The sequence below is a fragment of the Psammomys obesus genome, unplaced genomic scaffold (assembly GCF_907164565.1).
Source record: "Psammomys obesus unplaced genomic scaffold, mPsaObe1.curated_primary_1811, whole genome shotgun sequence".
Classification (NCBI taxonomy): Eukaryota; Metazoa; Chordata; class Mammalia; order Rodentia; family Muridae; genus Psammomys; species Psammomys obesus.
In genome coordinates, this window is record NW_026596051.1 from 15,277,400 (window position 1) to 15,298,737 (window position 21,338).

Consider the following 21,338-nt stretch of genomic DNA (forward strand, 5'->3'; position numbering starts at 1 on the left):
ACACAAAGAAACTGTGCTTTGCCATTTTAAGACATTAAGATTTGAATACGCATGCCAGTACTCCCAGCACTCGGGGAGGCAGAGGCAGGCAGATCTCTGAGTTGGAGGCCAGCCTGGCCTATAAAGCAAGTGCAGGACAGCCAAGGCTACACAGAGAAACCCTGTCTCAGCCTGCGTGCTTCCAAGGTAAACAGCGTGTTCGTGAACCAGCAGCTCAGATAGAGCTAAGCCCAGCACAGGCCTCAATACTCTAATGAACTAACTTGTATCAGGTGTGCCTCAGCAGGAGCATAAAAAAAAAGCAATGGAGCACATGATTTCAAATGAACTTCCAGAACTGTGGACCGAGGGAAAACGTTTCTCTTTATAAGTTAATTGCTTCAGATACCTTGTTATGGAAACATAACAAAGAGACCCGTGGAGGCCATCTTTGGAGTCAGAAGTCCCTCCTGGCAGTCCTAGCACTACCACTGAACCAGTCACTGTCCGTAAGGCCACTAGTCAGGGCAGGGCTCAGTAAATGGTAACTGTCAGCTATCTGCAGTATGGAGAAGAGACCCGAGTTCTGCTTGGGTGAAGGTGAAGGAGGGACTCCCAAGGCCTGGGGGGGGGGGGGGGGCTCCACAGAACCATACTTGGAGAGACTTCGAGCCAGCTGTCATTTCAGGAAGATTTATGGCTTCTGGAGTCTGGGTGGGAGGTTGGCGATGGCCTTAAATCATCCAAGATGGAGGCGACTGGACAAAGGCTATGGGAGGAAGATGCAGTCCGCTGAGAACAAGCCACGGAGGCGGGAACCGAAGTGGGATCAGACTGCCTCTTTCTGCCTCTGGGCAGCCTCAAACATCTGGGGCTGATGAGCTTGGCCTCCCCTGGACCTTGTGAGGTAAAGTCCTCCTTAATGAGGCAAAGCGACTCTATTTGGGTCCCCGTGAGCTGAGGCATGCCTGGCACATGCCAACCCTGCCCCCTTGTGGAGAAAGGTTGAGGCCACAAGGCCACGGGAGCAGATCTCAGTTCCTGGTTGGGCTGGCTTCTATATCTTTGAAGCCACTGAGCCTTTGCCTCTCCCGCTTCCACAGGCCAGTGGACTCAAGTTTATGGGGTTTTGCTGTTGTCGTTTTATCGGTACTGGGATTGAACCTGGGTCTTGCATGTGCCGAGCAAATGCTCTACCAAACTAGCTCTTGCCAAGCCCCTGAAGTTCACCTCAATGGCCTGTTGTTTTGTTTTGCTTTTGTCTTTCAAGACAGGGTTTCTCTGGGTAACCCTGGCTGTCTTGGAATTCATGCTGTAGACCAGGCTGGCCTCAAACTCACAGAGACACACCAGCCTCTGCCTCCCCAGCGCTGGGATTAAAGGTGTGTGCCACCATCACCTGGCTATGTTTTCTCTTCTTATGCTGTGTCTCAGGACAAGTCCCATCATGCCCCAAGACTCACCTCCTCATCTGTAACTGGGCGCATAAGGCTTCCTGCCACCAACTGGGCTGGACACTGAATAAGTTCAGAGTAAGCTGGCTTTTCTCTATGCCCTGGAACCCTGTGCTTCCTTCCTCTGTCACACATTGAAGCCCCACCCACACAGTCTTTGACAGAGGCCCACTTGTCCCAGGCGACCCTGTCCTCTTAGGAGGCAGTGAGGGCACAGGGCCACTGACCTGGGTGCCTGCCCCAGCCTGCCATTACACACAGGCTTTGTTCGAGGTGTACCCCCACTTTGCTAAGCCTCTGTGTCCTGGCCTCTAAAATGGGACTTCAACTCTCTCTGCTTCAGGGTAGCACCCAAGGAGCTGTGCAAACTGTGGAGGGCTGAGCCGTAGAACATAGCTGAAAACCTGCTCTGAACACCAGTGACTCTCTGTGTGTCCTTTTCAACTGCATGAGCTTAGCTAGGGTGGGAGTCCGGGGGTGGGTGGGCCGAGGAGTCTTTACATATGTCATGAAAACACTGCTACAAACGCCTCATCTGCCTTCTCCCAAGGGCTCTGAGGACATTCAGGAGGAGGTGGTCTGGGGTAAGTAGGCTTTGTCTGTGTCTCCTGCATAGAGGAGGCCTCAAGATTCCCAGCACCTCACTTAAGGTGGATCTAAGGCTGGAGAGATGGCTCAGAGTGTAAGAGCACTGGCTGCTCTTCCAGAGGTCCTGAGTTCAATTCCCAGCAACCACATGGTGGCTCACAACCATCTGGTGAGATCTGGTGCCCTCTTCTGATGTGCAGACAGAATGCTGTATAAATAAAAAAAAATAGATCTTTGAGAAAAAAAAAAAAAAGAACACAGATCTATGACTCCCTGTCAAAAATGCCACCCACCCCTGACAAAGCACTCTTGCAGCCATTTTGTAACTTACATCAAAGTATGATCTACTGACGTCTATTAACATGATCTGATGTCTGTACAAGTCACGTTTTCCTGACTCTCCTCTGGCCCCAAACACCCTATGGCCACCTATATTTCATTCCTCACCCTGGAGTGTCCCCATCTGGTCACCCCTCCTCCACTTCTTCCATGCTCACTCTTTGAGCCAAAGCTCATTCTTTTCTGGGTGCGCCCCACAAACTTGGTTCCTGCCCCTAGAAAACAGCATGCACATTTGATTTTGATCATGAGGGTCACCCCCCCCCCCACTGTGGGTAACCTTCCTGTTGGCAGCATCGGATCAGCCCGGCATCCATACTGTTTCCAGGGCCTTTGATGCCAGATGCTGGACGCATCTGGACAGATGCTCAACAAATGCTGAAGAATGAGTAAATAAAGACAAACTTTTTTTTTTCTTTTGGTAAGAAAGCATCAGTTTTGTTTGCTTGCTTTTGGGATGTAGCACACAAGCAGAGGGCTCGTGCAAGAAACTGAGTTCTAACAACAGATGCACACAAACACGCATGAAGAAGAGGAGGAGGAGACAGAGGAAGAAGAGGAAAGAAAAGAAATCAAAACCGACGCTCTTCCAGGGGTGCCCAACCTGGCCAAACACAAACCCATGACATTGCGTGAAACCTTATGTGGGTGTTTTCTGTGGGTTTGGGGCTTGTTTTGTAACTCGGTTGGCATGGTTCTCAATCATGAGCTTTGTGGATGGCAGCGTCACGTTGCAATGTCAGAGGCTTGGATGCCTGCAGGAGTGAGGGTTTGCTGAGGACACGTGCTTTCCTGAGCGCTCAGTGCCCTGTCCGCTTGCCAGGCAGGTTCTACACCAGCTCCTCGGGTCCCCTCTGCGCTTAAGGCGTGCTGTGGCAGCTCTGGGGTCCAGGGCTGCTGCTCCCTCCAGCTCTCTCCTCGGTGCCTGCTGCCTACCCGGGCTCCCAGCAACAGGTCTGCCTGTCTCTGTGATGGCGAATGGGCTGTCCTTGTGCACAGGGATGGTCTGTCTCCATTACCAGTGATAAATGCTAGCGAGGCTGTAGTGACAGGGAAAATGGCTGTGGGTGTTTAGAAGGTCAAGAGTCAGAGTTCAAATCCAGGGGCCTCTTATCTTAAGGCCACAATAAGTCATTCTGAGCACTCATCATGACAAGAAGTGAGAGGCAGTGAACTGTGGTTGTCCTAACCACAGTTAGCGGCAGTCCTTTCAGTCTGTCAAAAGATGCGGGAAAATGACCCCAAGAAGCTGGAGCGTTTCAGGGAGACAGGACGGGTATCCGTGGTCCACAGTCGCCGCATCAGGGGTGCAGGGGCAGCCCTGGACCTGGAAATGCCTTGTGACTCTTGCCTGACAACCCCAGGCTATCTCTTTGGCTCCAGAAAAATCATAGATTTCTTCATTTTTTTTTTCTTCTTGCTAATCTGCTTAAGCTGATCTTAGATAGGAATTGCGCATGGCATTGCCTCTTGGCATTTAGTGCCCTATTCAGGCTCTAAACCTTGACTGTAAATAGTCCAGTTGGTCCAGATACAGTGGCCCGGGATTACCCTGAAGAGCTCCCTCCCCCCATCTCAAGACCTACTGTTTTTCTCCATTAAGATGTCTTTGATAATGAAGACATCTAGCAAGCAGAAAAAAAATCAAATGATGGCATCTGAAACCAAGGCCTGGTTTCTTGCTTGCAAAGTACCTAGACAAGGTTGTGTCTGTTAAAGCTTCTAGACTGAAGGCATTTTGTTGTAAAAAAAAAAAAAAAAAGTGTTGGGTTATATAATGTTTATTATTAGCCCTAAGATTATCATGGTGGTATTATTAATCCTGCTATCACAAATAATAAGACACAGACAACTGTTAGATTTTATAATTACCTTATTTACCTTGGGCTGGGCAGATATTTTACCTGCCCTAGCTCAATAAACTCACCATCCATCTCCCAGCCCCCATCCAGTGCCATCCACCTTAATCCTCCTCATCTGCTCTACCTTCCATCCATAATTCCATGGAACTTCCTTGTATTCTTCATCTGGGCCTTTTCATGCCATTATTGGAGCCCTTCCTTTCAGCCCATGTAGTTTTTCCTCCACGCTAATCCATCATGGCTGTCTCCTTCCTCCTGTTTCTCGGGAACTTAGCCACACCTACTGCGCACTCTGCCCTGTCCAGGTATAAGCTGTTTAATCAACCAATCAGGTGTGTCTTAGGCAGGTTTACAAAACAAGGATAGGTGTAAACAGATCTTGAGGGCTAGTAACACACATCAGACCAACATCCAACAGCATTTTGAAATAAGGACCCCCTTTCCAGAAACATCTGATCATTAATTTATAGAAGAATTTTAATTCAGAACATACATGGCTGGTCTGTCAAGATATAACATCCAAAGACCTAGGTCTGTGTGATCCAGATGAAATGCAGACACACCTTTAATCCCAGGAGACAGAGGGCAAGCAGATCTGAGTTTAAGCCTAGCACAGAGCAGGTTTCAGGTAAAGAAATCCTTGGGTACAGATGCAGTGGTACATGTCTTTTATCAGGAGAGAGGCAAGTGGATCTCTGAGTTCTAGTCAGTTCTGTTTGGGTAGTTCTGTGGGCAGTGCAGTGGAGTTGAGTTTATGGAAGTTAAGTTTGTAGAACTCAGAGGCAGTTTTTACTGGGAGGGTTTTATAGAAACAGACTGAAGAGAGAAAAAGCTAGACACAGGTGAAGACAGAATGAGCCAGAGAATGAAAAGGAGCCAGAAGATTAGAGCATATTGCCAAAGTTAGTACGAGACCAAGCAGGACAATTCAGTCAGAGGCCGAGAGAGAAGCCAGATGGAATCAGTCGTCTTAGAGTTTGAGCCAGAACCGTTGAGTTCAACTAGCCAGCAAGAGTTTAGAAAGAACTAGAAAGGGTGAACTTATTCAGCAGCGAATCTCAGAGGCTGAAAGCATTCTAGGCCTAGATTAGATTGTACGGAGGCTAGAAGCTTCCAGGGCTAGGCCTAGGTTAGCAGACAGAGGCTTATATTATAATAAGCCTCAGAGATAATTACCTCAGGAGAATAAAAGTTACATTTACATTAATTCCAGGGAGAGTTTGCCAAGAAGCACAGAAGGACAAAGAAGGCAGCATCCGTGACTCCAAGGCAGTGTCTGAGCCATCGTGTGTGGGATACAGTCTTCTGTCCCAGCCAGTGGCCCAGGAGGGAGAAGTGAAGCACAGCCTAGGTCCACAGCGTCTGCTGTTAGGTTCAGTCCACCCAATGTGGGCTGATTGACTACCTGTGGATGCCAGGAGGCTCAGCCTTTGAGATATCACCTGCAGAAGCCATGATCCGCTAGCTCCTGGGTCATGCGTGGAAGGGATGCAGGCAGCTGCCTTTCAACTCTCTCCTTGAGACACGCATGGAAATGGCAAGCTGGAAGGTTCTCCAAGAAGCCAGTAAGAGGCCAGGGTGAACCCCCAGAATGATTCATCCAGTACCAGTACCTCTCTGCAGCTTAGCTTGGTTCTGAGTTCCACTCAGGCCAGAAAGAACTAAAGATAGTCAGGCATAGTGGTGCAGGTCTGTAATCTCAGCACAGACACTGAAGAAGGCAGGACTAACGTAAGGGCAGCCTGGGCTACACAGTGAATTTGAAGATGGCTTGGCCTGGGCAAGTGCCTTATGAAAAAGGAAAGAGTCTACGTTGAGTATCAGCAGAATCCTAGCAGGCGTGTGTGTAGGGGTGTGTGTGTGTGTGTGTGTGTGTGTGTGTGTGTGTGTGAGTGTCTCTTCATTAGACCCTGCAACCTGCTCAACCTTATCAAGCTCTGCCTCTCCACCTCTGCTACCCCTTCCAAGGGAAGGGGGGGATTTACAAAGGCCTTGATGCTCTGCTTTTGCTGGGGCCTCGCCCTTCCCTCCCACCCCTCCCAGCTGCCTCCAGCTGGCCCTTCTCTTCCTTGCCGAAGCCAGCCTACAGCTCTGCAGCTCTGCTCCCGGAGAACAGGACACGGAGCTCCTGTAACCCAATTCCAGCTGGGACACCGGGCATGGCTGAGTCCTGGGTGGGTGTGTGTCTTCAGGAGGATGAGAACAAACCAGCGATGTCTGGTGTCACCCTCAACCCCATTCTCTAGGTATAAGGAATGAACGTTCTGGCCTGTGTCTAAGCGGTCCTGGGGAGGTTGAGATGGAGGTGGGGTTAGAGAGCTCTGTAGCCATCTTCAGCGTCACTCTGCCTCGGGGGAAAGGGGGTAGGAGTGTGCGAAGGAGTTGAATGGAGCAGGTTCAGAGGCGGCTAGAGTCTTCACTGTCCTGAGGAGGGCTTGTTGCTTGGAGGCCCTGCAACGTCTCCTCACAGGCCTTGTCTGGGAGCAGCACCTCTGCTGTGTAGCTGACCTTCTTGGTGTGCAGGAGGCTGTAGGTGTTGTCAAAGCGCAGGACGTCTGCAAGGACGGAGAGGTGACAGACAGCATAAGCCTAGCTCCTGGGTGATGATGGGAACAGGCCGACCAGGCCCGTGGGTAGGATGTGAGCATGATGTGAGCATCAGCCACTGCCCTGCCCCAAGCCCACTGCTCTCCACCACCTCCGGGGACTGTAGTGGCAGCACTGTGGCTCTCCAGCATTCCACCAGCACTTCACAGTTCCCTGAATCCCTCCTCAGAGCAGCCCTTGAAGAAAGGCTGTCATTCCCATTGCTGTTTTGGGTAAGTGTTCCTAGAAGAGCCATGTGTTGAAGGCTTTGTCCCCAGCGTGGCACTGTCAGAAGGTAGTGGGGACCTTAGGAGGAGGGCTCACTGGGTCTGACAGGGTCTCACTGTTCGGCCTAGGCTTCCCTTGAGCCTCTGACCCTCTGGACTCAGCTTCCTCAAGTGCTGGGATTACAAGTGTGTGGCAGCACACCCGGCTTCTCTTCCCTTCCCTTTTGCCTCCTGGATCGTGAGGTAGGTGGTTTTTCACTCCGAGTGTTCTTGCCATGATATACCATGAGCAACACAGCCTCAAAGCAATAAGGTCACTGGATCTTGGGCTAGAACATCCAGAACTGTGTGGTAAATACCCCTCCCCACCTTTCTTTCCTAAGCCAACTGACTTGGGCGATTTGTTACAGTATGCGGAGCTGACTAAGACACTGGACCACATTGTTTCTGTAAAACTGACACCAGATCTAGACACTTCTTTGGGCTGTTTGGAGTTCAGGCAACTGGACAGGTCCCTTTCACGGACCCTCTGACAGAAGTCCATGGCAGCTCAGTCTCTTAGCCTGCTATGCTCCTGGGCTCTGAGCCTCCAATATTGCACAATGCACCTCTGTGCTTACATCCACCGATCAGATCCTAGACCCCGAAGATTGCATCCCTGAAGCCCTTAGGTAGAGTCCCTGCACCCTCCCTGAGAGCTGGACATTGAGTGAACCCAGAGACAGCAGACTGGCCCAAAATGGCCGCCTTTCTTCCTACCACTAAGACAAGGGCAGGAAAACCTGAAGCTCTTACAGACTCCGGCCTTGAGGCAGGTGAGGCTCCCGTCCTCAGGGACCATGTGGGTGTTGAAGCGCTGGCTGGGCAACACCTCCACCATCTCCCCGGCCTTCTGTCGCTCCCCCATTCTGGTCTTCAGGAAAATCCCGAAGCCAATGTCTCCACCGTCTGATGCAAACTGCCACCTGCAGCAGACGGAGCCCACTGACGACCTCCTGTGTGGTCTGGGAGGCCCTTCCAGCTGTGCCCGGGTGTGCGGTAGCCACTGTCCCTACCTGAGCACACAGCCTGGGAACAGGATCTCATTCTCCACCTGGTGGGAGGAGCCTCGGCCCACAACCACAGTGTGTCCGTACTGCGGCCTCTCCTGCTTGCACATGTAATAGCGCTCGGGTACGTCACCCCCGTAGTTGATCTGTGAGTCAGAGGTGGGTAAGGATGACAGTGGAGCCACAGGGGTCTCCTCCCTCCCCATCCTCTGGGCACCCTGTACCTTGGTCAGGCACTTGGGGTTGCCATCAGGATCAGTCATAGTCCCCCCGAATTCCACAGGGAGCTGATCAGGGCTCACGAACTTGAGTAGCTCCTGTTTCCAGTGAGCTGTGTGAAGAACAGGGGCTTCTGGGAGGCTCTGGGGGACCAACTGAGAGCCCACAGAGAACATGGCTTGTTCTCAAAGTCTACTCAAAGCACTCATGAGCTTGCCTTCTGGCTCTTAGGCCATGATCTGGAACCGGAAGCCTGCTCTGTGTGCTGATGAGGCCAAGGCCATTGTCTGTGGAAAGAGGATGTCCCAGGCCAAGGGGGCCTTCGGTGGCATCCTCTGCTTTCCAGACAGGCACAGGGCCGGACCTCGCTGGGGGGCAAGGGTCAAGGCACTTACCGCCCAGAATCACTATCTTCTTTTGCGTCACTTCACCCATGAAGGGCTTGACCAGGTTGAAGGCCACCGGGAAAAGCTTGGGAGCTGAAACACACAGAACTCCGTTGGGAGGCTGGATGAGAGGAAACACCAGGGCATAAAGCCACAGCCATGGTGGTTTTCTGGGTATTTGTTGCTCAGATCTGGATTCTGCCATGCCCTGCTATGTGAGCTCTTTAAGGACTTAGGCCTCAGAGTCTTACTGTTGTTGGCTCTAGTGACAGCATGGCGCCTGGTTCACAACAATCAGCAGTGTCCCATGGTCTAGTGTAGGCTGTTGGGCGCAAGCTGGGCCCATGGTCAGCAACGGTGATTCCCTGAGACAGCCCTTCCTCTCCCAACTCAAGGTTTTGCTAGGTGACCTTAGAATCCTTTGGGGTGCGAGTAGCTGGGAGGATCTGCTTTAGATACCCTGTCCCACCCCAAGGACACCTGCTAACTCACAGAGCACTTCCCGTGGGCCAGGTTTAATGCACAATCTTCCCATTCAGCAGACTCTCATTAACATCCCAACTATCTCATGGGGTCGGGGCTTGTACCATGGTGTCCCTGTCCCCACTTCACAACATGGAATAGCTGAGCCTCAGTGAAATGAAGCTGACTTGCTCCAAATGAGAGAGCTGGCTGGATTATGAACTCCGGTCACCTGAGCCCAGAGAATATGGCCATACTGGTCCAAGACAGGGAGCAGTCTTGCTCACAATACATCCATCAGCCGATGCGGTCGGTGGTCAGTGAGTCAGTCTACACTGAGGTGAGTTAGGAAACAGCAGCAAACATTTAGAAACCTGACATCGCTCCAACACACCAGGCTGGGATTTTGCATATTACAAAAACAGCAGTCTTCAAAGGAATGGAGTTAACAAAACACTAACAAAAACCTTATTCTTCACAAAAGGTAATTTTGAGACATTCTAACTCAAAGGCTTCTTTACTGTCTCTCTGCCTCAGTCTCCCTTCTGCAGGCAGGGGTCCTCACAGTCACGGACTCACCTCGAATAACGATTAGATGTTTCACCGTCTCAGGATAATTTGCTTCCAGGATGGCAAAAAACTGGGAAGACAAGTGATGTCTGTCATGGCTGTGCCCAGCACTTTGGATGCCCAGACGTCTGTGGCACTGATGCTGCCCCACCCCAGCTTTCCCCCATGACACCCTCCTCCAGGCTGTCCTTGTTCCTCATCCTCCTTCTAGGGTGATCCCAAAACCGGCATCTCAAAGCCAGGCTGGTCTATAGGTCCCCTGGAGGGTGTCTCTACTTTTCCATGCGAAAGCTGGTATGTGCTGTGGGTCCCCTTGGCCCAGAGCCATTTTTGTCTCTGGCCTTACCTGCTGGTAGACCTCCACAGCTGGCTTCCACAGGTGCCTCAGGCCCAGCCCTTCCACATCGAATACCATCACCATTCTCTCAATCTTCCTGCCCAACTGTGTGGAACAAGGTAGGTGCACAGCTTAGATGATTAATTCACCCAGGGGGTCCTGGCTGCCTCTCTCCATCTTCTTGCCACTCACAACCCCCGGGAAGGAGGCCTGTCAAGTCCATGGCATGTCCCAAACAGATCTTATCCTCTAGGGTGGGAGAGGATGTTGACTCTGAGCACTGGCAGGGGCTGGAGGCTCTCCGGGAACTACCACAGTTTGCTCAACACTGGGGCATGACTAAAGCATGACTCGGGGGCTGGTAGGATGGCTCAGCAGGTAAAGGCACTTGCTGCTAAGACTGGTGACCTGAGTTCAATTCCGGGGGCCCACGCGGTGGAGGGAGAACTGACTCCTAAAAGTTGTCCTCTGTCTCCACATGTGCACCATGGCATGTGCTGGGCTCAAATTTCAAATTCACAAAACCAACAAGGTCGCCTTCTGCTCTGAAAGAGGTAAGAGACAGTCCAGGTGGATATGAAGGCCTTCTTGGAATAGAAGCTGCACCCTTGAGGTGTGTGTGTGTGTGTGTGTATACAGACATACATACACACATAGTTTGCTTTTTAAGAAAGGGTCACTCCAGCCTCAAAGAGATCCACCTGCCTCTGTCTCCCAAGAACTGGGATTAAAGGGGTGCACAGCACACCCAACTCTACACATGTATTTTTTTATGTTTAAATAGCTGTCTGTCTGCCTGCCTGCCTATTGTGTATGGCATGTGTGTGTGTGTGCAGGTGCATACCACGGTGCTTATATGAAAGTCAAGAGACAACTCGCAGGAGTCAGTTCTCTCCTCCCACCATGTTAGTTCCAGGAACTCAGGCTGTCAGGCATGATTTCAAGTGCCTGTACCCTCTGAGCCCTCTAGGATTTCGTGTGTGTGTGTTTATGTGTGTGTCATATCTATGATACATACATACACATACTAATATCTCGTACACACACATATATGTAACTGTAGTATCTCCTTGGGTCCCATGTGGAATGCACAAAGTCATGGGTTGGCTTTCATAATTAGAGAATCGACAGTGGTGACTATCTTTCCCATAAGCAAAGCTGGCTGGCTGTTCCAAGAAACCCTGAGAGCAGAGCTAAGGGCTCCTACTACGTCCATGTCCATGGTGAGTGTCAAGGCCTTTTGATGTGGGTGCTTGCTCATCAAACACTTCATGAATCCAACCAGAAGTGAAGGCATTTGTGACCCTAACTCATGCCAGCAGACACACGCGCACACACACACACACACACACACACACACACACACACACACACACATTCACACTGATGCTCAAATCCTACTGAGAGCTAGTGAGTTCTAGAGAGACAAGGTGCTGTTCTTTCCTGGACCTAGTGCCTCTTTTTGGACACACTAACGCCATCATACACCGACCTGAACCCCAGCACTCACCTTTTCACTCTGCAGCTCACACTCATGAAGAAGCAGCTCATAGACTTGGATCCGCTTCCGGATTATGTCCTGTTTAGAAGCTGACATCAAGAGCCCCTTGGGGTCCACTGTCCCAATGATGTCAAACCACACAGGGCAGCCTTCGTAGTCATAGCCACAGAGACCGCCTGAGTCGTAGAGCTGGATCACCTGGACACATGGACAAAGTCCTGACTCAAAGCAGCCCACATTGTGCCATTGGGTGGCTAGGCGGGGGAGGGGGCAGCTGCAGACCTGGGGCTCCTGCAAAGGGCTCACCTCTGATGGCTGCCACGTGAGGATGTGGTCCAGGTCATGCAGATTCCGGAACTCCACATGCTGCAGAGACATGGGGGAGCTGAAGAATCTGTCTGTCCCCCAAAAGCCTCTCTAGGTATTGGGGACACAAGGCCAGGTCTCTCTGTCCACAGCCATAAGACTCTGCCAGAATGCCCTTAGGCTCCACAGAACTGGGAGCTGAGGTGGGAGAAAGAGGAGGGACACCAGCCTTGCTCAGAAAGGAATCCAGGGGGATGGGAAAGGAAACAGGAGAAGGGACCCTCTTCTCTGGCCAGAAACCAGGGTTAGCACGGGAGAATCAGGACGCAGGAAGGCAGGGTCCTACCTTCCGGAGCATGTCCTCAGATTTCTTAAGGTCAAAGTTCCGAGCTGCAACAACATGGGAAGGAGAGACCAAATCTAGAATGAGCTGGTCTTGGGGGTTTCAGCGAGATGGCTCAGCAGCTACAAGCGAGTGCCACTGTTAAGTCTCAAACCAGGACAAAGGACTAACTGAGGTGCCTGTTCACATAGCAAAGAGGACCTAGGCAACAAGTTCTCCCAGCATCCTTCAGTCTCCACCTGTTATAGGGTATTGCTGTCATATCCCATCCCCTGCCCTAAATTCTTCCAGCCCAGGGGTTGAGCTGCCCTTCCCCATATTATCCAGCCCTTTGGGTTGCCTGGCCCTTTCGGTCTACCCTTTAGCCTCCTGGCCTCTTGGACTGGCTCTCTCCTCTCCCCTTCTCCCTCTCCTCACATGACCTGGTTCACAATCAGGTTCATTCTAGACTCTGCCTCTGGCTATGCTCTCCCTTTTATCTACAATAAGCTTTCTCTGGCACCGTACCCAGGAATGTCATGTCCTCACTTTTTTTTTGTTTTTGTTTTTGTTTTTTCATTCAGCCACCAAGCCTGATGGGCCTGAGTTTGATGTCTGGTGCCCACAGGATAGAAGGAGGGAACTCAATTCGAAAACGCGCTGGTTGCATGAATACACCCACCTCTCAATAAACAACAAACCGATAAACAAACATAAAAATTATTTAAAAGTGTTAGGGCGACCTGGTTCCTAGAGGCTCATGAGGCCAAAATTAGGGTGATCTCACTTTTCCTGATAACCCCAAAAGCTACTGGGGGCCTGGAGATTATATGTGTAGGTGTCCGTTCATGAGTATGTGCGTGCAGAAGTGTGTGGCCGCCAGAGGTTCATGTTGGGTGTCTTCCTCAGTTGCGTTCTCACTGACCCTAGAGCTCATCAGTTGCCTAGAATAATGGCCGGCCGGCAAGCTTCAGCTCCCTCAGTTCTGAGGTTACAAACAGAGCATGCTGGGTGCTGGGAGAAGAACTTTGGCCTTCGTGTCCACTCAGCACGCACCTTAATGAACACAGGCATCTCTCCAGTCCTGGAACGGCGGGCAAGCCTCGAGCTCACGGTTCGTCCAGTTTTACAAATGCCGCGGCAGCTTCTTTGTAACGCTACTAGCTCGCTAAGAAATCTTTCACTGATGGAGCCGAAGCGAAAGGCACCATCAGAGATGTTCAAGCAGAAGGCCAGCCTTTGCCCTGTTCATGAATCGCCTCGAGAAATAAGCAGGGAGGCCACTGGCCCAGCCTCTCCTCTGGGAACGCAACCGCTGCACACGCGGGCAGCCCACCCCATTCCTCCGCAGCTGAGCCTGACCCTGTCTCCTCAGGGCTCCAGTCCCACAGTCAGAGGCCAGACAAACATATGCAGGTGCTTGTCTGCTTATCAGAGAGCGAGCATCACTGCAGGCATCCGAGAACAAGCCCGCGCGTCTTCCTCTGGGTGTGTGTAACAGTGTCACCTGCATCGGTGCTGGTCAGTTGCGCGGTCTGTGATGCCTAGAACCAGCCACCTCGGAAATGTTCGGTGTGGCAGTCACTAGCTGTGTGTGGCTACTGAGCAACAGGAGTGTGGCTGCGGAGATGAGGACCTGAAGTCTTAATTATCTAATTTGGATAGTTAAGTATGTCTGCAGACTATCAAATTGAATGTAGCAGCTCTAAATAGCATTTAAAGGTTTTGTTTGTTTGGTTGTGTGGCTCTTGTCTGTCCTAAGCTAGAATTCTAGTTTTATAGGCTTAGTGGCTTGAGTGCCTGAGTTTCATCATATTTTATAACTGGATAGCATCGCTTCATCTAAGAATTCTACTAGTTTTTGTTGATCCTGTTAGCCTTTTTTTCCCCCCTAAAAACCTAAAACTGTTTTTAAAATAAAGTTCCTAAAAATAATTTTTTAAAAACACAGAAAGAACAAGAGAGAGGAAGAGTGGCCCTAGTTGGGGCTTCCTTCATTTGAGCCTGGTGACCTTTCTTGACTCAGCACCTTAGAGACAGGCAGCAATACCTTGCCGATGCAGTGGAAGAAAGCAAGGCTGAGAGGCCAGCTTCCCGCCAGCGTTAGGACGTGCAGAGTCTTACAAGCCTGTCTTGTGGACAGCTATTTAAATTGCTCGCCTTGTATCCCTTGGGGAGGCAGAGGCAGGTAGATCTCTGTGGGTTCAAGGCCAGCCTGGTTTACAAAGCAAGTCCAGGATATCCAAGGCTACACAGAGAAACTCTGTCTCGAAAAACCAAACAACTCTCCCCAAAACCAACCAAACAAAGACAGAAGCATTTCCTCCGCTGAGCCCTGGTGCCGCTCCTGGCATTTTCCAGGTTGCTGTGACTTCTAGAAGAGGCTGCTTCTCCACCTAACATTGCTTCAATCCACTTTGTTTTCGCTCTGTGCCCTAGGGCCTGAAGGCAGCTCCAAGTCCTAAAGACAGCGTTCACTGATTCAAGGCCAAACTGGAGAGGCCTAGGGGCCTTCCCAGGATTTTACTCTGTTGAAGCCAAAGGCACTGGGGTAAAAGTATTCGGAGACTTGACATAGAATAGATTCATTAAAGAAAATACACTGTTGGTAGAAACAGGGAAGGAGAACAGTCCTGAGAGAGAGGGAGCTGCCCCTGAGAGGAAATGGGAGTAACTGTTCTGGTAAGCAGCAAGGGAAGTTCCTTAGCAGTGTGGACGCACATCTGGATACATCACTACCTTATAAAGTAGCAGACTTTACAGGGCCAGTTGTTCTTCTTGAGACCAACCATCAGGAGAGGGAAACATAGGTCATTTGGAGTTAGGCGATGGGTGTCTGCACAAGAAATCGCAAGTCTTTGGGGCCAGGCCTGCTTCAGGTTCTGACTGACAGAACGTGGAAATGTCAGAACTAAGAAGATGGCTCATTGAAAAGTGTTTGCCAAGGAAGCCGGAGGACTAGCTCATACCCCCAGCCCCTCCATAATAGCCAACTGCACCTGATGTGAGGAGGTGAAGACAGATCCCCTAGAGCAAGCTGCCTCGTTAGACTAGCCAACCGACAAGCTCAGGTTCAGGAGACCCTGCTCAGCAAATAAAGCAGAGAGCATTTAAGAAAAACCTGGCAGAATCTCTGGCATCCACGCACATGCCTACACAGAGAAGTACACACCACACAGAATGCTGTAAGTTTTGGCCCACAAATTCAACTCTGCACGCCTAGTGAGGTTAGGTCCCACACTCAGGACAATGATCGAATGGGTGCCTATTTAATACATCCAAACAGACTCTGGGCTGCCAGGTTCTCTCACCGTCTCTCAGTGCCTGTCACAGAGTCACCCTGGCTGGCGTACCCCGCTCCCTCCCCTAAACCCTCCAGCCCAGGGGTAGAGCTTCTGTTCCTCCAGTCTCTGATCTCTATATAACATTGGCCATTTTGGCTATGCTATCTCTTGGAACTCTTATTTTCTAGGTTCCTAGGTACTTTCTTTGTTCCCCCCTTCCCTCCCTCTTCTTCTCTCACCTCTGCCTCTTGGCCCAGTTCAGTCTGGACCCTTCCAGATGCCTCTGGCTGCGCTCTCCCTCATATCAACAATAAGCCTCCTCCTCCACCCATACCTAGGAGCAGTTGTATCCACATTTGTTTTCCATTCATGCGCCAGTCACAAGCCTGTGACACGGCAGGACTTTCCCCGGAAGTGCACCCCCTCGTTTTCCTGCCACCTTGCTCCCTGCCTCCCGGGTCCCTGGGACCTCACCTCGGAGCCAGCGCAGAAGGAAGTAGTCATCAGCCTTGGGCAGGGTGGGCAGCACATCCTGGAGGTTCTCCCGGAACTGAGAGGGAAAGGGTGGATATGGCGGTTGGAGCGTTGCTGAAGCCATCTGGGTCAGAGCCTGAACCCAGACAGCTCAAACAAGGGAGGTCAGGCCAATTAAAAGCCAAGCAATAGTGGATAGCTGAGAAGAGATCGATTCAATGAGGCCACGAGTGGAAAGAGGAACAAAGAAAGAGGTCCAGGGATCCCCCTACCCACAGGTGGTCCTTTGTGGTCCCGGAATGAGGCTCAAGTTTAAGCAAAGGGCAAGAGGTGTGTATAGCTAAGCCGTCCTGGCAGTAGGTGCTTCTGCCCCTCCCAGACCCATCCATGTGTGGGCTCCAGTTTGTCCTGCAAGGGGGTCAGAACTGGGTGAATATCACCTTGGATGACAGGTTCCCTTTCTGGCTCGTACTGGAGCCTCCCCCACATCAGTACCTGAACCCCACCTTTTCTCCCCACTCCTGTGTGACTCAGATGAAGGCTAGCCTGACGGCTCTAGAGACATTACCCCAGGAATGGTGCCCTGATGGTCAGGGTTAGAGAAGAGTTACCCTCTCTACGTTTCCCTTTCCCTGCTTGTGAAATGAGGTAATGCCAACTTTGTCCAGTCAAAGGCTCGAATGTGTTTAAAATAAGCATGTAAACCAGGTTTGGTGGCACACATCTGTAACTCCAGCACTCAGGAAGCTGAGGCAGGAGGATCATGAGTTTGAGACTAGCTTAGGCTACATATGGGAAGCATACCTGAAAAGAAAAGGAAAGAAAAGGAAAGGAAAGGAAAGGAAGAAAGGAAGAAAGGAAGAAAGAAAGAAAGAGAAAAACTACGAGGCTGGAGAGATGGCTTGGTAGTTAAAAATAATCGGATGTTCTTCCAGAGGGCCCAGGTTTGCTTCCCAACACCCACATGGCCGCTCACAACCATCTGTAGCTCCAGTTCTAGGGGATCCAAAGCCCTCTCTGTCCTCAGGCACCAGGCATGCAGGTGATAGACAGATATGAATTCAGATTAAAAAAAAAAACCCATACTCATGAAACAAAATACACATACATACATGTACACGCACACACACATAAACAGGCACTCGCAGGCACATACCTCTATAAGCCTGGCCCTACTACCCAAGAGGCAGAGGTAGGTGGATCTTGCGAATTTGAAGCCAGCCAGGACCTTGTTCCTCAAACCTCTGAAAAGTAGCAGTAAGAATTGTTATTTTGAGACAGGGTCTTACTCTGTAGTCCAGGCTGGCTTGTAACTCACGGAGATCATCCTGCTTCTGCCTCCCAAGTGCTGGGATTAAAGGCATATGCTACCAATCCTGGCCAAAAATAGTTCCAAAAAAAAAAAAAAAAAAAAAAAAAAAAAAAAAAAAAAAAAAAAAAAAGAATCAAATGAGAATGCATTTTGCTTTGCTTATATAATTTTCAAAAAGGAATTCGTGAGGACAAATGACCAAAGGTAAAGGCAGAGTGTTGTGGTATATTAAATGTTTACTATTAATACCTCTTTTAGTTAAGCAGCGGTTATTCCTAAACAGCTGTATTACCAAATCACCACACAGAGACTAGGATTTATAACCTAGAGCACAATGCTGGGCAATAGTTACTCCATCCTAAACCTCCAAGCCTGCATAGTTTCCTCCCATTCAGATTTCACTCATTATACTTGCTTTCAGTCGTATCTTAGGTCTGGTTCATTTCTCCACGTTGTTCCAAGACCTCTCCTGCAGATTCTCCCTTCTGTCTTCCTCTCTTCCTTCCTCTTTCTCCCACTCCAGACCAGGATATCCCACCCTATTTTCTCCATTGTACAGCATTGGCTGGTTGGTTGTTTAATTGACAATATAGAGAACAAATGGTGGCATGTTTACACAAACTTGAGACAGGTGATGCTTAGAATAAGCATCACAACGCAACGTCTGTATTGCAACCAGACAGTGGGGTAGAGAAATCAGCATTTGAACGAACAAGGGTAGATTATATACATTCCAAAAGAACATTATACCAACAGTAGAGAGATTCCCACACTGTAATAATCAGACTGTGAGCTCTTGGGGGCCTGATGACACACACCGCCACTTGGAAACATTTACAGCCTAATGCCTAGTGGCCAGTCTGGAAACAACTGTTGCTCTAAAATGTACTAAAGCCAGCCTGTGGCGCAGCCTGAGTGATGACTAAACTTCCAGTCCAGGTGCCGTGACACAGCGACCCCACAGTTGGCGAAGTCTCTTCTGGGGCGTGTGCTGCTGTCACCGTGCAGCTGTACACTTAACAACCTCTCCTCCTCTACGCCCCCTCCCGCCCCCCCACCCCCACCGCGGGCCAGCCCCGGAGCCCCTCCTGTAACTAGCCTGACACTCTCATTGCGTGGTAGTCTCTGGTGCTGACAAGCAGCAGGATGAGAGCAGGAGTCCCAGCAGGCAAAGGGAGGATCTACCCCCAAAAGGAACTGCTGCCTAAATAATAACACCCGCACTCATAATCCACTCTGGGCGGCTGATCAGTCAGCCTGGTGAGAAGCCGCCTTACAGTGTCACACAGCGCTGTCCCCAGGTGTGACCCAGTGGTCCACACTAACCAAGCTCAGGGAGGCTCTACAAGGAAATGATCCTGGGCACTGTAGAGCAGAGCTCTAGGCTGCCCAGGGCCTTTCCTTTCTTCCTCCTTCCCTTTCCTGCAAGTTTTAAAATGGTAAGCGTTTGTTATTTTTAAATAGCGGAGAAAGCAGCAACGGCTGGAGGGGTTCCCTGTCACAATCCACCCAGAGGCATGGTGTCCAGGTCCAAAAGAGCCTTGTGCCTGGCGCTTTCTGAGCCCGCCAGCACTGGGAGGCTGGTCAGAGGATCCCTCCTGTTCCGCTGGGACCCCTCTTTCACTTGGAGAGCCTTGGCTGAATCCCCAGGTCCTCCCTGGAGGGTTCCTCCCCATAGGAGACACTACAAAACAAGCCACTCGTCTCTCAATCTTTGAGACAGTGTCGCTAGGTTCAGGCTGGCCTTGAACTTGTAATTGACCTGTCTTTGACTCTCAAGGTTTGGGATTCCAGACTCAGTCCTCCAGCGTCTGGCTCTCTGTCACAAGTCTTAGGCTTCCCTTTCAAACAAGGCCGAGTGGGAGCCTGATCGGGACTCCTAAGACCTGGGCCTCCCTTCCTGATAGCCCTTCCCTTCTGCAGGCACAGCCTAAAGGATGCTCTCAAAATCAGATCCCTCCCCCCGCCCCCCGTTCCTCTGTAATAATTAAAAGTAAGCAAATAAGTCTGATAGGGAGACGACTGGGAACCCGGGGAACAGAAACCAAAGCAAACCAAACCCTGTCGCAATCTGGGCTGAGATCTCCGCATCGGTGGCCTGGCAGAACCCACAGGCCGAGAACAGAGGCCAGGAACGGCTAGCGGAGCAAGCTGTGCTTGAGGGTTGAATTCGCACCCACACACACCCACACCACACCCACACATCATATCCCTGGTCCGGTCCCCACGCAGTGCTATAGCCAATGTGGTCCGGGTGGGTTCAGCCTGGCTCCCGTGCCTTCCCGCCAGCCTCGTCCCTCACCCTGGCCAGTGCCTCCTCCTGCCGCGGGCTCAGGTCCCCGACTTGTCCGCTCATGGTGCACCCTGCCTGGCCTCAGGTGCCGCTACCTTCACCGGGTTTTGACGAGCAGGTCCGATGTTGGTCCCGCCCCACAGGAGAGTCCCCGTTCCTGCCCCGCCCTACCCAGTGCTCTCTGGGTTTTGTTTTTGTTTTGTTTTGTCTGCCCCAGGTCATCAAGCCTACTCTACCTGGTAGAGAGGTGACCTGACCTCAGGAGGTGACAAGTGAGCCCTAAGTCCAGGCCTCTGACGCTCAGGTAGGAGTGGGATTGTGTGTGTGTGTTGGGGGGGGAGCATTTAAGGGAGTGTTCACCTAAGCACACAGGCCAGGGGCAGGTCCCTCACCTCCAAGTAGGGCATCCTCAGCCCTGAGCCTTTTTTGCCTAACAGGCTGGGCTCCTCCAACGTTCAAAGGCCAGGAGAGCCCTCCTGTGCCAAATGGCTCCAGCGCCCTGCCGCTCTTGACTTGACGTTAACAGGATTGGGTAAGATGTGCCTCCTAGCGTTAGCAGAAGGCCTGGCATGCCTCATTCACTGTGACAGGACGGAGTTTCAAAACTGTTGTGAAGGCTCTCAACAGGGCCGGGAACTCCAGGATGGCCCAGGTGGTGAGCACCTGGGAGGTATCACAGCAGGAGGGCCACTGAGTGAGGGGGAGGCGGCTGACACAGGGTAGGCTGAGCTCCCTGGGTGGGTGGAGAAAACACAGGCTGCCTTGGCATGACTCTTCTGGAAAGCAGGCGGCATGGGAGCGGGGAGGAGGCAGTGAAACAGGCCACCGAGACCTTTCCCCTCTCTCCTCCAATGGGGTCAAATCAAGTTCTAGATACGAGATGAGCAAACATGGGCTCATGGGAGACTGCCGCCCATTGGAGATATGATTTGTCACCGGTAAGCATGGGCTGTGCTGAGTAGAAACAGCACATCAGATTTCAGTGACTTAGCACCAGAGACAGTAAATAGTTATTTTTTGCTACTGATTATATGTTGATACCATAACTTTAGATATTCTGAAATATATAAAATATATTAAAAAATAAAAAAAAGGACCAGGTTCTTAGGTAGACCAAGGTGGTTTTCAGACTTGCTATGTAATCAAGGAGAATCTTGAATTCTTGTTCTTCCTGCTTCCACCTCCCCAGTGCTGGGGTTACAGACAGATGCCACCATGCCTGGTGTGCTGTCTAGTTTCGTGTCAACTTGACACAGGCTGGAGTCAGCTGAAAGAAGAAGGGAGCCTCAACTGAGAAAATGCCTCCGTCAGATTGAGCTGTAGACAAACCTGTCTCCATTTTCTCAGTTAGTGATCAATGGGGGAGGGCCCAGTCTATTGTGGGTGGTGCCATCCCTGGGCTGGTGGTCCTGGGTTCTCTAAGAAAGCAGGCTGAACAAGCCATGAGGAGCAAGCCAGGAAGCAGCACCCCTCCATGGCCTCTGCATCAGCTCCTGCCTCCAGGATCCTGCCCTGCATGAGTTCCTGTCCTGACTTCCTTCAGTGATGAACAGTGATGTGGAAGTGTAGGCCAAATAAGCCCTTTCCTCCCCAGGTTGCTTTGGTCACAGTGTTAAGTCTCAGTGATAGTTTCCCTAACTAGGATACCTAGCTTTTGTGGTTCTGGAGCTAACATACAGGACAAGCCCTCTACACACTGAGCTAGCTGTTCCTCAGGTGAAAGGATCCAGGGTGGACCAGCGCAAAATGCATTCATTTCATTCTTTTTCCGTTTTTATTTTTTATTTA

At 50.9% G+C, this 21,338-nt stretch overlaps 1 protein-coding gene across 1 annotated transcript; it reads right to left on the reverse strand.

Annotated features, from left to right (window-relative positions):
• Window positions 1–6,619: 6,619 nt before the first annotated feature.
• Window positions 6,620–19,613, reverse strand: LOC129688977 (SEC14-like protein 4). The gene is made up of 12 exons (XM_055624057.1): window positions 19,560–19,613; window positions 15,946–16,021; window positions 12,212–12,255; window positions 11,866–11,925; window positions 11,569–11,757; window positions 10,068–10,163; window positions 9,731–9,791; window positions 8,699–8,782; window positions 8,309–8,415; window positions 8,091–8,230; window positions 7,831–8,000; window positions 6,620–6,777 (listed from the first exon to the last, which is right to left on the reverse strand). Exons 1-12 carry the CDS (start codon window positions 19,611–19,613, stop codon window positions 6,620–6,622), a joined length of 1,239 nt encoding a protein of 412 aa, XP_055480032.1.
• Between the last annotated feature and the right edge of the window lie 1,725 nt (window positions 19,614–21,338).